Raw genomic sequence first — 14,354 nt, forward strand, 5'->3', positions numbered from 1 at the left:
GCAGGCTTAATGTTTTAGGGATAAATTACATAAAGAATCTTGATGCCATTCCATCAGCCGTCTCCAAATGAAAGGGCTGTAGGTCTCTACCTCCAAAGTAATTGTTTAAATAGAAACAAGTATTTTAAAAATTAGAATGTTACATTTATTTAACACAACCGAATTTAGTGTGGAAAAGTGAAACAAGTACAACAGCATTTATACAGTATATCAAAGGGGCGGCCTTTAAAAACCATGCAGTGGGGATACACCTGGTTTAATGAAAAAGCTTGTGTGACGTACGTAAATACCGTAACCAAGTATTTGGCAAAGATTCATTTTTTTTCTATTTCCAGGCTTTTAAAGTAGACACAGAATAGCTTAGAATAAAGCTGATTCTAAGAGCACACAAAAACTGAACACAAATAGACTGAATTTAGCAATCCCGAGATAAGAGACACTGATCGTCCGGTGGCTGCCGTCCAGGGCGGTCGTAAGTCTCAGCGAGAGTCCCTGTGCTGCACAAGGTGCCGGTGTGGGGACGACCTGTCCCACCCGTGTTGCAGCCTGGATTCTACACGTCACGTCACAAAGAACCACCAGCACAGTGAGAGCTGAGGGGCGTCTGTAGTAGACGGATGCATCCACTTACATACGGTCTACAACAGGGTTGTAAGGCCACAGTGTTTATTCGGGATAAACCCTCATGTAGTCCTTTTAATGTCAACGGTATTCGTTCTTTCAAAATACAGTGTTTAACTCAATCAAGGTTGCAGATAACGTGTTAAAGTACTACATACATCATGGATACGTTAAAATTATTCTTAAATATTTATAATATCCGAAGAAAGATTACCACCAAATTATTAATAGATATTAATCAATGACAGGCTTATTACTTTATCCCATAAGTATGATTATGGGAGAGCATGGTCTTAGTCTTTATTTTACTGAGTTAGGAACGTGGCATTTACAGAAGAAATGACACAAGTGGTGCAGCCACCCAAGGACCAAGACACCCTCCTCTGTACGCTGAGCTGCGGACAACACACATCCCCACTACGTGAGAAAGCTGGACACCAATTCTTCATCAAAACGTGCTGGTGGATGTCGTCAGGCGCCTTCCAATGTAGATCCTTAACAGAAAAAGGAATTGGTAGTTAACGTGGTCTCGCAACTCCCGGGCAAGTTTGCACAGCTGAGACAGGGCAGCTGACGCTGGTCCCAGCTTATTTACGTAAGGGGACTGGCTCTCTTATACCCACTGTTAAAACTTGGGTTTTATTCTTCATCAGTGTGTGTACATTTCAGCATCTAATTTAGAAGAATCCAGTTGTGCTCTAACAGCCATGCAGTGGATACACAATACAAGCACAAAGGAGAGGATTCTACCCAACCTGAAATGCCAGTACTCCATCACTGTTTTCTGGAACTGACCACACGCCTGCAGGACAGGTGATATCGCCAGGTTTATCGGCACCAACCTCACAAAGAGCCCTGGCTGAGCAGTGAAGCCCACGCCCCCAGGAGCCCAGAACTGAGGGGCATATGGGCATCAGAGGGCTGTCCGGGCAGAGGGGGCTGGGGAGGACGTCTTCAGGCCTGCAGCCCAGCACGGGGAGCTTCCTTAGAGCAACTGGTCGGGGTGGATTTTATTATCCTGACCGCTTTGGAGGCTGGTAAGAAGGGCAGACACCCCTGCTGGGGGCTGGCTGCAGAAATCCATCTTGACCTCAACCCGGCAGAGGCCCCCACAGAATCTGACTGCTAGTTGTGGAGGAAGCTCCAGAAATCCACCTCCCCGCGTGAGATTGGCAGAGTCTGACTCTGAAAAGCACTGTGCTGAGAGGGAAGGCCAAGGCAGAACCAAGAGGGAGAGGCCGGGGGCCTGGCCCCGCCAGGGAGCCCTCTCCCCGGGCAGGCAGGACTGTGGGCTGGGGTTCGGGAGGTCGGGAGGAACGCTGCTCTCGCCTCCCAGAGCAGGCGGGCTGGCGTCTCCTCTGCCACATTCACGAAGTCTGCGGTGGCACCAGCCCCCGTCAGGAGGCCATCTTGAGAATCCAGACGTCCAGGAAGCCGCAGCCACAGAAGCCCGTCCGTCCACACCAGGGCCAGGGAGACCCCCCCCCTCGCCCGCCTGGTCAGAGGCTGGGGATGAGCCCCCGAGGGCAGCTTCGGGCTCCTCAGCACCGTCTGGGCTCAGCGTCTCCATGACCCAGGCTGCCCCTCTGTGTTCCGCACGGTCGTCAGAACTGGCGCCCTCTTCTCTCACTGCTGAGTGGACGCCAACAGACACGTGCAGCCCGAGTTACTGACACTGCCCCCCTGCAGCCACCCCGCGAGGAGTGAGGCTGATCCGCACCTGCGTGCAGCGGTCCAGGTCAAGCAGCCAGACGAGCACCCCTGCGCGCAAAACCAGCCTCTGCTGCTGGACGCTCGGGGCAGCGCCGCCCCGGCTCACGGCCCTGGGCTCTGTTTCTTGACCGGGACGGGCTGTTTCACACGCCCACGTCGCCCGTGCTTCTAAGACCTAGAAGGACCCCGCGCTGTGCCATCCACACGGGCAGTCACTTACCCCAACCCGATGGCCAGCAGATGGGACAGCAGAAGAGACGGCAGAAAAACTTTGAGAAACTCCGCGGAGAAGATGCCCCCTTTCTTCATGACGCTCGTGTTCCGCATGCTGAGCGTGGGCGCGCGCTTCGGGCGCTTGAAGAGGAGGAACTCCCTGGGGGAGAGGTGCTGGTCAGCGGAGGCGTGCCGGGCCAGCCAGGCCAAGGCAGGCCCCCGGTGCAAACAGACTCACTTGGTCGGGGGCACGTTTTCCGGCCGGCTGGACCAATCCCAAATCCAGTCTGAGTTTTTCTTCAAGATGCTTTCGACTTCTTTCCTCCTCTCCATATAGTCTTCCTCAGACTGGGGCAGAGCGAATGGTGAATGCGAAATGGTGCCTGCCGCACCCGCAGCAGGACGCTCACCTCCCACCCAAGCATCGGACCGGCAGGTGGAGCTCGCAGCCCAGCCACGGGGGGAGGCGAGGGCTGCACCCCCCGGCTCTCCTCCCTCCTCCACACACATCGCCGGGCTGAAGGCCCGACTCAGACTCGAAGAGCTGCAGACACTGCCCCAAGGAAGCGATGCCAAATGAGGACAGACGTCCAGAGATGAAAACGGAAACCATCTAAAATGGCCCAAAACAGGGATGTGCCTAAGCAAGCAGGATACTGCACGGCAATGAAAGCAAGACACACTTTCATGTTAAATGGGAGAGAAAAAAAAACAAAAACTTACGTGTACCCCTGATTGCAGCTACATTTTTTAAAGTATATAATACACTCATTAAAGAGCTTTTAAAAGTTGGATTTTAGGTGTTCTTCCCTACTTCTTTGCATTTGAAAAACTCTGTACCTGATCATCTAGTTCCTCCTTAAAATCAGGGGGGAAAAAAATTGGTTCAAATTTTGGAAATACTCTAAAACACGGTACCAAAACCAACCAAATGCCTGGGCGCACCAAAGCTGGAGTGGACCCCACGTGTCTGGGGGCAGGCCGGGCGCCGCCCCTGAGGAGGCCTGAGCACCAGGGACTCCTGGTTTCCTCGGTGAGGGAGGCCTTGAGGGGAGACCAGCACGGGCGGGGAGCGGGGGGGGGGGGGACCAAGTGGTACTGACCGAGCCCACGGTTCCTGACAGCTTTCACAGCAAGTCGGGGACCCACGGGTTCCTAAAATACACTCCCCAGGCATCACGACCAGAAAGGACCTGGCAAGGACGCACTGGCCCCGGCCCAACCGAGGCCACCAGAGAAGCAGCACATAGGGCCCCAGGCTCTCTCCCACCCACACACTGCCCAGCAGACAGACCCACCGCCTGGCTCCCAGCTCCCCTCCCCCTGGCCACTCCCAGAGTCTCCCTGGACGGCGTGAGGGCAGAGGCGCCCGGGCCGCACAGCCTACCCAACCTAAGCCCCTGCCACTTCCGGTCCAGCGTGAAGTGCGGGGCGTGCCTCCCCCCCCCACCCCCTCCACTGCTTCTGAGGGCTGGATTCCACAGAACTTTGTACAAACAGATCGCAAATGTGTGCACGTGCACACCTTACCTGGGAGCTGTTCTTTTCTCCAAGACTATGTGTGTCTATCTCAGAAGCTCTGTTAGTATCTTGTGGGGTCTGTGAGCGAGGTGGGCTTGGGGAAAACACAATGTGTTAACTTTCTTTCCACCAGGAGAAGCAAAACCCCACAGGCAGGGGCCATCCTCCAGGGCCGGGAGGCTCCCGCCAGCACCTGGGGCCAGGCCAGGGCCAAAGCGTCCCTCCACCTCCTCAGCTGAACTCTGATGCCCCGCAGTCAACAAGCAGAAGCAGGGGCCCAGCACCACAAACACAGGCCCCAGTCGCTCCCTCCCACCTAAGGGCGAAGGGCCCGCTGTCTCGGGAGGGCTGGACTGAGGCCAGGCGGGCGTTTGCAGCCGTGCCTGCTCCTACCTGGCCTGCCAGCGCTGGGATACACACGTTTATGCCCACCTGTCACAGTGAGAGCTCCTGGAGCTGCTCCGTCCAGATTCACGCTGGGCATCCAGCAGGATTTTCTCCATGTCGCCATTATAAATAGAAACAGAGTCTGGAGCACTGCTCCCGCTCCCATTACTGCCAAAGTGTAATTCTACCCAGGAGCCTGATGGGGATAAAAAAAGGACATGGTTCCAATTTTCCACCCACTCTGGAGTCTGGTCCTAACAAATAACCAGCTCGCGCCCCCATTCCCAAGACGTGCCGGGGACTCGCAAGGAACCGTCGCCTTGAATCACGCTGCAACGCCCTTGAGGCCCATCTCTGGCACCTGCATTACAGTGAGCCTCCCCAGGGACCCTTGGGAGCCAAGGCAGTGCGCCTGCTGCCACTCCCAGACTACCTGCTCAGTCAGTGGGGTCCCAGTGACCAGGACACTCTCCTGCACTCAGTGCTTAGAAAGCAAAGGGTGTCAGCAAGAGCCTTAGGGATTTACACACTAAGGAAAGCTTTACGACCTATTTACACATTCCAGCGCCACGTTCTGACCCTGAGGTCCCACAGGATTCGTTACGATTACTGCTCTGTATCTTACATCAGATGAACAGAACAAAGGTAACTAAACCTGATTAACCAGAGCAAGCAAACCATCCCAAGTGCTCATCTAGCCAAGTCTGTACAGCAAGTAAACTCAGCATTCTTTAACTCGAACTGAAAACTGACGTGTATACACCCAGGTGTCATCAAAACAGAGAACTCCTTAGCGCCAAGGTCACCTGCTTACTAAATGTAGCACAAAGCAGCTACCACCCCAGATCCTACAAGCCGGCATTCGGAGCTTAGCTTTGTCTATCCAGCCTCACGACTTGGGAGCTGACTTGATGAATTCACCAAGGCAGCCAACAGCTGACCTGGCGGGCGCTCTGCTGCACCAGCCGTGCTGGGCTCCAGAATCGGGAGTGACCGGGGAGAGCCCCTCCAGGGGCACCCGTGAGGGGAGGCATCCCCAGTCCGGGCACAGCCGAGGTCCAGGTGGGTACAGGCAGGGGAAGAGGTGCTGTCGCACTCGGCTGTGTGTGTTTTGGGGGTTGACAGGTGCAAGAGCTGGAAGATGAGATCAACTCTGGCAATCCCCACAGGAGGACAGGTGTGAACCCTAGAGAGGTCCTGAAGGGGTGAAAGTACAAGTTCTGTGCGGCGGGGCTGAGCCACCCACAGGTGTGCGGACAAGGCAGGCGGTCAGGGCCCGGAAGCAACACCTGGGGGCTTGGACCAGAGGGGACCCCCATCCTGTTGCCGCTGTGCGGCGGACCCAGGCTGGCTTCCAGCGTTTCACGGTGTCCACAGGCTCTCACTTCTGAACCCACACCTAGGAGCAGGGTTCCAGGGTGGAAAAGTTCTAGGTGTACGTTTAATGTATTGCAACACCACTGCTTTCCGACACAGCCGAAGCAATGTGAGCATTTTTGTTGGCTCACACTTGGCATCCGTCTTTAAATATAGCCATTCTGTGGGTGTGTGGTGGTAGGTTATATGGTTTATTCTGCGCTTCTCTGATTTCTACTGAGGTTGAACATTCCCTCACTTGCTTACTGGCCACGTGGAGAGCATCTTCGTTGAAGCAGCTGTTGAAATCTGCTCCTCTTTCCAACCGAGCGGTCCACCTTTCTCCATCTAGCTCGATATTCAAGACACAAGCTTTTCTTTTTTTGGCCGCGCCGCGAGACTTGCGGGATTGAACCAGGGCCCCGGTGAAAGCGTCGAGTCCTAACCACTTGACTGCCAGGGAACTCCCGACACAAGCCTTTATTTTTTTGCGGTATGCGGGCCTCTCACTGTTGTGGCCTCTCCCATTACGGAGCACAGGCTCAGGACGCGCAGGCTCAGTGGCCATAGCTCACGGGCCCAGCCGCTCCGCAGCATGTGGGATCCTCCCAGACCGGGGCACGAACCCGTATCCCCTGCATCGGCAGGCGGACTCTCAACCACTGCGCCACCAGGGAAGCCCCACAAGCCTTTCTTCACTTGAATGTGTTGCAGGTAACTTGACAGCCTTTCCACTCAAGCCTTCTGCTGAACATAAAAGTTCTCGCTTTCAATTCACTCCTCCACCAGGCTCCGTTCACTGGCAAGACTGCCTCTGCAGTCCCCTCTGCCCCGTCCTGCTTCCCAGCTGGCCACGCGCACAAGTCTCCTGGGCCCAGGGCAGTTCCTCTGCTGTGTGTTGTGGGTCCAGGCCTCTCCGGGGTGGGTGCAGGACGGGCAGCGCAATGGCAGACCAGACTGAAACCCCGACGGAGGCTGGTAGTCACTGTACGGCTCCTCCAGGAACCATGACCCAGAGCTGCCGCTCTGCGCTCAAACCAGGGCCCCAGGGGCACCACACAGCACCACCCACTCGGGGCCCAGACCCCTACACGTCAGCCCCTCCCCGAGAGCCCAGGCCTGCCCTCAACAGCAGCTTGGCTGCAGAATAGGTCACATTCATCCGAAGAAAGCAAATCAAGGGTCCAGGAATGAAACGTAACACCGTTTATACCACGTCCAGCCTCCCACCTGGCTGCTAACAAAATGATCACCAGCAGTTTTCAGATGCTGATACGCTTCTCACTTCAGCCTCTCAAGTTACTTCATGTTGGCCTGGCCCGCACGAGGCAGGCCAGGGTCTGTCTGGGAGCCCAGGGCTCCCTGGACAGAAGCCAGGGCCACTCAGCCTCTGCAGGTCAGCAGAAGCTACAAGGACTCCACGCCATTCTTGAGACAGCCCGTCTTGACTGGGGACCCTATTCCCACCTACTCTGGTGGCTGTGCAGGGGTTAGGAAAGCCCTGAAGCAAACCATAAGAGGCTCTACCGTGCGACTCCTTCACTAGCCCTCCTTCCTTCCCAGGAGCAAGGTGACACTCGGCCCAGCAGCTCTGGCCCCCTACGGCATGGAAGAGGACCACGGCGCCCTGCTCTGGGCACAGTTCCATTTTTCTAGGTTCTCAGTCAGGTTCTGGGCCTGGCTGCCCAGATCACTTTTACTTACGGTGTCCGACATAAATGGAGTTTGAGGTGCAATGTCTTCTCTGACACCACTTCTGACATGAAATTGGGGCGGGGGCAGGCCTACACCAATAAGCAATTTCCAGTACCAACTGGCTGTCCAACAATTCAGTTCTGACACTACCTGGAGTGTCAGATCCCACAAGTTGAAGACCTCTCAGTCCCACAAGACTGTCCCCCCATCAGACAGCCTCACATGCCTGGGAGACCAAGAATTCAGGGGTTCCGACAACCCCCACCCTCTTCAGTAATTCACGAGAACTCCCAGTGCTTACACTTCCCCAGTCTCAGAAGGATTACAGCTCAGGAACAGCCAGGTGCACAGGGCAGGGTATGGGGGGCGGGAGTGGAAGGGGACAGTTTCCATACCCTCTCCCAGGACCTCAGTGGGTTCAGCCTTTTTCAAAGTTTTTTATAACCCAGTCTGCAGCCCCTCCCCTCCTGGTGGCGGTGGCGAGTGTGTGCTGAGCTCCCACCCTCGTGCTCCAATGCGCTTTCCCATCCCCACCCGGAGGCTACCTAGGGCCTCGTGAGTTACCTCATTAGCAGACTCAAGCTTCACCAAAGGGGCTCCTCATGAATAACAACATCTCTCGGGAAATTCCAAGGGTTTTTAGAGCTGAGCTCTGTCTGGGTCAGGAACCAGGGACAAAGATGAAATATATTTTTCAAATTGAGATATAATGGACATATAACATTATCAGTTTCAGGTGTATGTATATTATACCACAAGGGCCAACTCAAAACTCCATGGAGACAAATATATACGCTTTTTAGAATCATCTCATAGAAAGTCTCAAGCATCCTTCAGAAAAAAATCTCATTCTGGGGTGTCTACAGCAAAAGCTTTAGGTCCAAAAGCTGTATTCTAAGAAATGATTTACTAAAGGACAACAGTTTTATTATTAACCTGCAGCACCTGGGTAGGGAAAGCAGCTTCCTGGAAATTGAAGACAAGGTGTGCCATTAATCTCCTCGCATCTGCAATTAAGATCACTCACCTTCGTAAGCAAGAAAGACGGGATTCAGGTCGCTGAAGGGTAACCTTGTAAGGCTTCCTCAGAATCCCAAATAACCTATCAGATAATTGGTGTAATTAGGCCTCAGAAAAAAAACAAAACAGGTGGTGAAGCCGCTGATCCAGGCAAGCTTCCCCGATTCCTGTCCCCGCCCACAAAGGCCTGTAATTTAGGCTAACAAGACACAGGGCACTAACACAAGGCAGATGAGATGGACGGAAAGCCTAGGCTACCAATATTACATCACCACAGAAAGAAAACCCACAGGCCTTAGAGTTAACCCATTTCTTTTTTTTTTTTTTTTAAATCTCCTGTGACCTCCACGATCCTTGGTCCCAAAGAAAATAAAGGCCATGTTTTGACTTTGATGACCTGTGGGCCCCGAGATTTGTAACTCAAAATGTTATCACATCTTAGAGCCCTAGAGAGGCTACAGGAATTACCCAAACACATAGCTACTTACTACTGGGTAAGCCATAGGTGCCATTTAATTCAGCTAAACTCTACTGCTGTTAACTGAGTGCAAGCTAGGAACACATGCAGAAGTGTTAACCGTAGTTCACTGAGCCACTGCTTGGTTAGTTGGGTGGCGGAATAGATTCCAGCTGTCTCTGATTTACCCAGCTTGAAAACAGAGAGACAGCAGTACTTTTTCAACCTGTGGAAGGAACCCTTACTCTATCAAGTAACTTTAATATAGCACCCACGCTGTTCAGCCTAAATATTCTGCACAAAGCTTCTCAAAGTTCCTGCCGCCACTGTGGGACCCCAGGCCCTCCTACATCCCGGGGCAAACACTCCCCTCCAGCCCCAGCTGGCAGAGGCTCCAGTAGCTCAAATCCAGACAGTATCCCTAGACAGTATCCCTAGTCCAGGGTAGCAGGTCTCAGCCCTGGCTATGGAGGACCACCTGTGCGGCTTTCCCCCCCCATTCTCCAGAAGTCTAACCCAGCGGCCTGAAAATCCTTATTGGGAATGCTGCAATGGAACCCTGGTACATTTATTTTGAAAAAGCTGTAACGGTGATGTCGGGCAGCCGGGGTTGAAAACTACTAGGGGACCGACCTACACGACTATGGGATTAATGAGAAGGTGGAATCCCTGAGGAGAGCCCTGGGGCAGAGCAACTACCACCCTCATCAGAGGGCTTCTTCCCTGGGAGAGGTGGGATTTAAGAAATGACTGTTTTTAAAAGCTTCTCAGGTTAGATGGGACAGGAATGAGAGGCTTGACTGACAAGTGATTTTGAACATAAAGTCAAGCAGGTAAGTCATTCAGGTTCCTGGATCTTAACAGGAGCTGGCAAATCGCACCCATCCTTCTGTCTAATGTCTTCTGTCGCCGACGCGCCTGCCTGCCCTGTTTCTCACTTCACCTCTGGGCCTCACTGTGAACATCTGTGAAAAGTAGAGGTTGGGCCAGGATCTAGATGCCTGAAACCCCTTCCCTCCCAAACTGCATGGCACGAGAACTGCGAATTCTCTTCCTCTTCATATACCTTCAGCCGCGCTGGGTGCCTGGGACAGCGGAACCCTCTGGCTGCAGACAGAGCAGTGCGTGAAGGGGCAGGGGCTGTCTCAGGGTAAACCAGGAGCACCTTACTACATTGACCCCCCCCCAACACAGCAGGGGTTGGGGGTGGGTCTTCTGGGAAGTAAGGTTCACACCCCCTCCCATGATGCTGTGACACAGTATCACAAAACTCCATCTTCTCCCTGCATATTAGGGGTTGTTTATCTGAGGACAAGAAAGGCATATACGACATCTTGCTGCTGGTTCACAACTTTAAACTAGTAGGGACCAGGGGGCCGAGAGGCGACGTCAACTTCGCTGTGAACTCAGGGGAAACATTTGGTCCGAGGATACAAGCAAAGGGGAAAAGGTTTGCCATTGTCTGCGGGCTCAGCTACCAAGGCTCTCAGTTCTTTCCGAGGTAAACAAGAGGTAATCAAATCAACACAGAGCAGAGGACAAGTGTCGCCCCAGCCACCAATCCCTGCTCGGATTCAGTTTCCCAGAGCGGCCGAGGCCCCACGTGACTCCTCCCACACCGGGCGGCCGGGGAGCGAGTGCCCCGCAGCACGTATCCCGGAGAGCGCAGCCCGGAGAATCCTCGACACTTTCCACTCAGCGTGTAACTGTCTTTTTATAGAATACACAAAACAGAAAAATCTTTTAACCCACGAGCTGGCACTCTGCATTGCCAATGACTCAGCAGTTTGGTCTGCCAATCGAGGACCGAAGATGGAGCCGCTCAGGACACTCCGAACTCTTCCCGACAAATCTGACCCACTAATAAAACAGACCGTGTTAGCAACTAAGTAGTTTGATAACAGGGCTGACTTTAAAAGACAGTTTAGAAAATACTCCTTGGATCTTTTGTAAGACAAAGATTCAATCCCTTAATCTGTTTCAAAGAAAACAATCACTGTCGAAATTTAAGGAGCGATTGCAGGATTTTTAAGCTGCGGTTGTAGTTTTAAATTATACAACGCAGTAGACCAAGTCTTGCCTAGTGAAATCTTGTTTTGAGGAATACGAGAAACTAGTAGCTCAAATCCAGACAGTATAAAGATTTTTAAATCTTAACGAAACTTTAAAATTCACTCTCTAAGGCTTCAACGGCCCTCTCCAAAACTTATTTACGAGCTCCCGCCGCCGCCTGAACTGTTGCTTCAGAGAATAAAGGTCGGCGCCCGGCCCCTCCTCCAACCCGTGGGCCTCGGGCTCCTCACCGGGGCCGGAGGCGGCGGCCCGGGGGCGGCCCCGCGGGGCCAGAGCCGGGTGGGTCAAGGCCGCCACCGGCCCCGGCTTCCCGGGAGGGGGCGGGGTGTATGCACCGCGGCCACGGGGCCTCGTGCTCCCCCGCGCAAGTCAACCCCGAGCTGGGCTCTGAACGACCCCCGGACGAGCGAACGTAACTAAGGAAAGGCCAGCCGCGCCCCCGGCCCAGCGTTTCAGGGTTCTTCCTCTCACGGCGGCTCGCCCCGAATCCCGGGACCCCGTCCTCCCCAGCCACTCCGGACCGAGCCGCGGATGGCTCACAACCCGAGTCCACGAGTCCAACCGCAAGTCTGGGCGCCTGCTCGCCGGTAGCGGCACCGGCACCGAAACCAGCACCGGGCTGCACCTCGGAAGACCAGGCACCGCGCGGGCTTGGGACGACGTCGGCGCCTCGGTCGCCTCGACCCGGAGACGGGAGTCCCTCCGCAGGCCCCTCCTCTGTAGGCCGGGCGCCTTTTCCCCGCAGGTCCCCCACACCCAGGCCGGCCCCCGGCCCCCGTTCACCGTGCAGGCTCTCCTCCTGCAGCCCGGGGGTCTCGCTCTGCGACATGGCGGCAGGGCGAGGGCGCTGCAGCCGGCGGGTCGGGGTTGGGGTCGGCGGGCGCTCCAGGAGGGAGAGGGAGAGGGAGAGGGAGCGGGAACGCCGCGGTAGTTAGAGCGCGGTCGGCCCGCGGCTCCGAATGACTGACGCTCGCGGCCGGAGCTCCGCGGATAAGCGGCAGCACCGCCCACTGGCCGTGGGGCGGGGCCTGCGCGTGCGCGAGGGCGCGCGGCGCGTGCCGCGCGTGCGACGCGTGCACGGGTCGGGACGCGAGGAGGGGTCCGCGCGTGCGCAGCCGGGCGGGGGCGGGGCGCGGGCGTCTAGCAGGTGCGCGCGGGACGTGCCGGCACCGCCTGGAGACAGGCGGGCGGGAGGCGGGGCCCGGCGGGGTGACTCGTTTCTGCGACGCTGCCTGAGGCCTGACTGCGTCCCCTCAGACACAGGGCCGGGGAAGGGACGGGGGGCTGACAGTGGGGCTGCGTGTAGAGTCGGACCCGGGGCTGTGGCCTGCACCCTGCGGCCGGCGGCGAGGCCGCCCCTCACCTGCAGTGCAGCGACCACCTGCTGTAAGTTGGACCGGCAGGAAGTCAGACAGTGTCCCTAACAGCTGGTCCAGCAAACCACACATCAGCCCCTGGAACAATCAGCCCAAGCGGCCAGGACTTGGTCGCTGACTGACAGCTTCCCCGATTCCTGCCCCTGTGTCCCACTCAGGACCAGCCAGAGGAAGCCAAATATGACCGACGTTCGGTCCCCCAACCAAGCACCACTTCTAGTGGGCCGCCCCCCCCCACGGCCCCCACCTCCGTGGGCCCACCTGAGCCCCTCCTCCTGCGGGCCCCCCTCCCCCGCCCGCCCTGGGTCTCTGTAAACACGCGCACGTGGGGCTCGCCGCTCAGCAGCTCTGAGTAGGAGCCACCGCTGTGCTCATTTGGGGTCTTGGTTTCCTTTCTGGATGAGGATGCTCTTGGGAGGGGCGTTGGTCTTCTCAGCTTTCTCTCTGGTTGTGGAAGCGCCGGCCTTCCTTTCAGCTGGACCCTCATTCTCACTTGGTCAACGTGCATTTACCAAACGGCACCCTGTCCCAGCCCAACAGCAAGCAGCGTCCCCGCAGAGGACAAACTGCAAAGCCCGCCGGACAATGCACCTCTGCCTTGGTGCCTCTCCCAGCGCCTCGGTCACCCTCACCCGGGAAGCTGCCCATATGGAGCCTTCCAGCCCATGAACACCGTGTGTTTCTCTGTTATTTAGGTCTTCTTTGATTTTTCTCAGCAAGATCTTGTAGTTTTCGGTGTACGGGGCTTGCACATCTTTTGTCAGATGTATCCCTAAGTGTTCATATTTTTATGTTACTGCGATTACTATGGGTATATTTCATTTGGTTGCTCACTGATAACATATAGAAATATACTGGATTTTTGGGTACTGTCGCATCCTGCAACCTGCTAAGCTCACTGAAACTTATAGATTTTCCAAGTCCTCTGAAGTGTCTGTAGGCAATTACCTGAAAGTGTTTATAAGGAAATGTTTCTCACTCCACCTGGTTTTCCCTCCCCGTGTGGAGCCCTCTACAACTCCCAGCAAGTTCCAGCACTCGGAGAGCCCCATGTGAGAGAGGCCTGAGGCCTAGACTTTTGACAGCATCACTGTAAATGTAATGGTTTGCACAGCCCAGAGCAAAGCTCCACAGCATCGAAGGGATGCGAGTAGGAGGAGGTGATGGTGGAAGGCGGTGGGGAGAAACTGTTCACAGGCAGGTCAATTTTAGGAATAGTTTAGGACAATTTATTTCAAACTATCCTGCCTCTCCCTCCTTGAAAAGTCTTCCTGTGTACCCAGGTGCGCCCCAGCTTGAGACCACCCTGCTGACGAAGCCCTTTTCGTGCTGGCACTGGTGGAGAGGGGGAGCAGAAGGTGGACAGGGCAGGTCTCCCCACTCACGCACCCTGACAAGGTTGGGAGGCTAGGGGGCCGAGGGGAAGGGCAATGTTGAGGATCTGTTCTGCCACCTAGGGGAGCAGACACCAGGAGGTGCTGTCTAAAGTTTATAGAACCAGAAATAGATACTTAGGTATATTATTTTTAAAAAGACCTAAATAGAAAACATGTTTAGTTCCAATATCAAAACTAGGGATAAATCGATAGGGAAATGAGCTAATCTCTTATTTTTCATGAGGGAGTCAGTAGATGCTGTCCTAACTTGAACAAGGAGTTATTCGCATCTATTTTTCAAAGCTATGTTGGTCCTTACCTGAAGAACTGGAAGCAGAAGCGGTTAAAACTGGCTGCTTCTCGGGCGTGAGATAAGAGATCTCCACTTTTCATTTTGTGACCTGTATTATTTTGATTTTTTTTGTCTGGGTGTATATTATTTTGATTTAAAAATATTCACTGAAGCCATAGTGAGGAGGGGGTGTTGAAAAGACACGGGGGCCAGCTGGAGCTCTGTGAGCAATGACATGGCAGTGGGTTATCACC

At 54.8% G+C, this 14,354-nt stretch overlaps 1 protein-coding gene across 1 annotated transcript; it reads right to left on the minus strand.

Moving 5' to 3' along the window:
• Positions 1–122: 122 nt before the first annotated feature.
• On the minus strand, positions 123–12,023 carry BNIP3 (BCL2 interacting protein 3). Its single transcript, XM_022568434.3, has 6 exons — positions 11,840–12,023; positions 4,501–4,651; positions 4,078–4,162; positions 2,786–2,895; positions 2,555–2,707; positions 123–1,115 (listed from the first exon to the last, which is right to left on the minus strand). The coding sequence occupies exons 1-6, from the start codon at positions 11,883–11,885 to the stop codon at positions 1,070–1,072; spliced, it is 591 nt and encodes a 196-aa protein (XP_022424142.1). The 5' UTR covers positions 11,886–12,023; the 3' UTR covers positions 123–1,069.
• Positions 12,024–14,354: the final 2,331 nt, after the last annotated feature.

This window comes from Delphinapterus leucas, chromosome 16 (assembly GCF_059928025.1).
Source record: "Delphinapterus leucas isolate spDelLeu-1000000601 "Yukka" chromosome 16, BTC_Dleu_Yukka2, whole genome shotgun sequence".
NCBI classification, from domain to species: domain Eukaryota; kingdom Metazoa; phylum Chordata; class Mammalia; order Artiodactyla; family Monodontidae; genus Delphinapterus; species Delphinapterus leucas.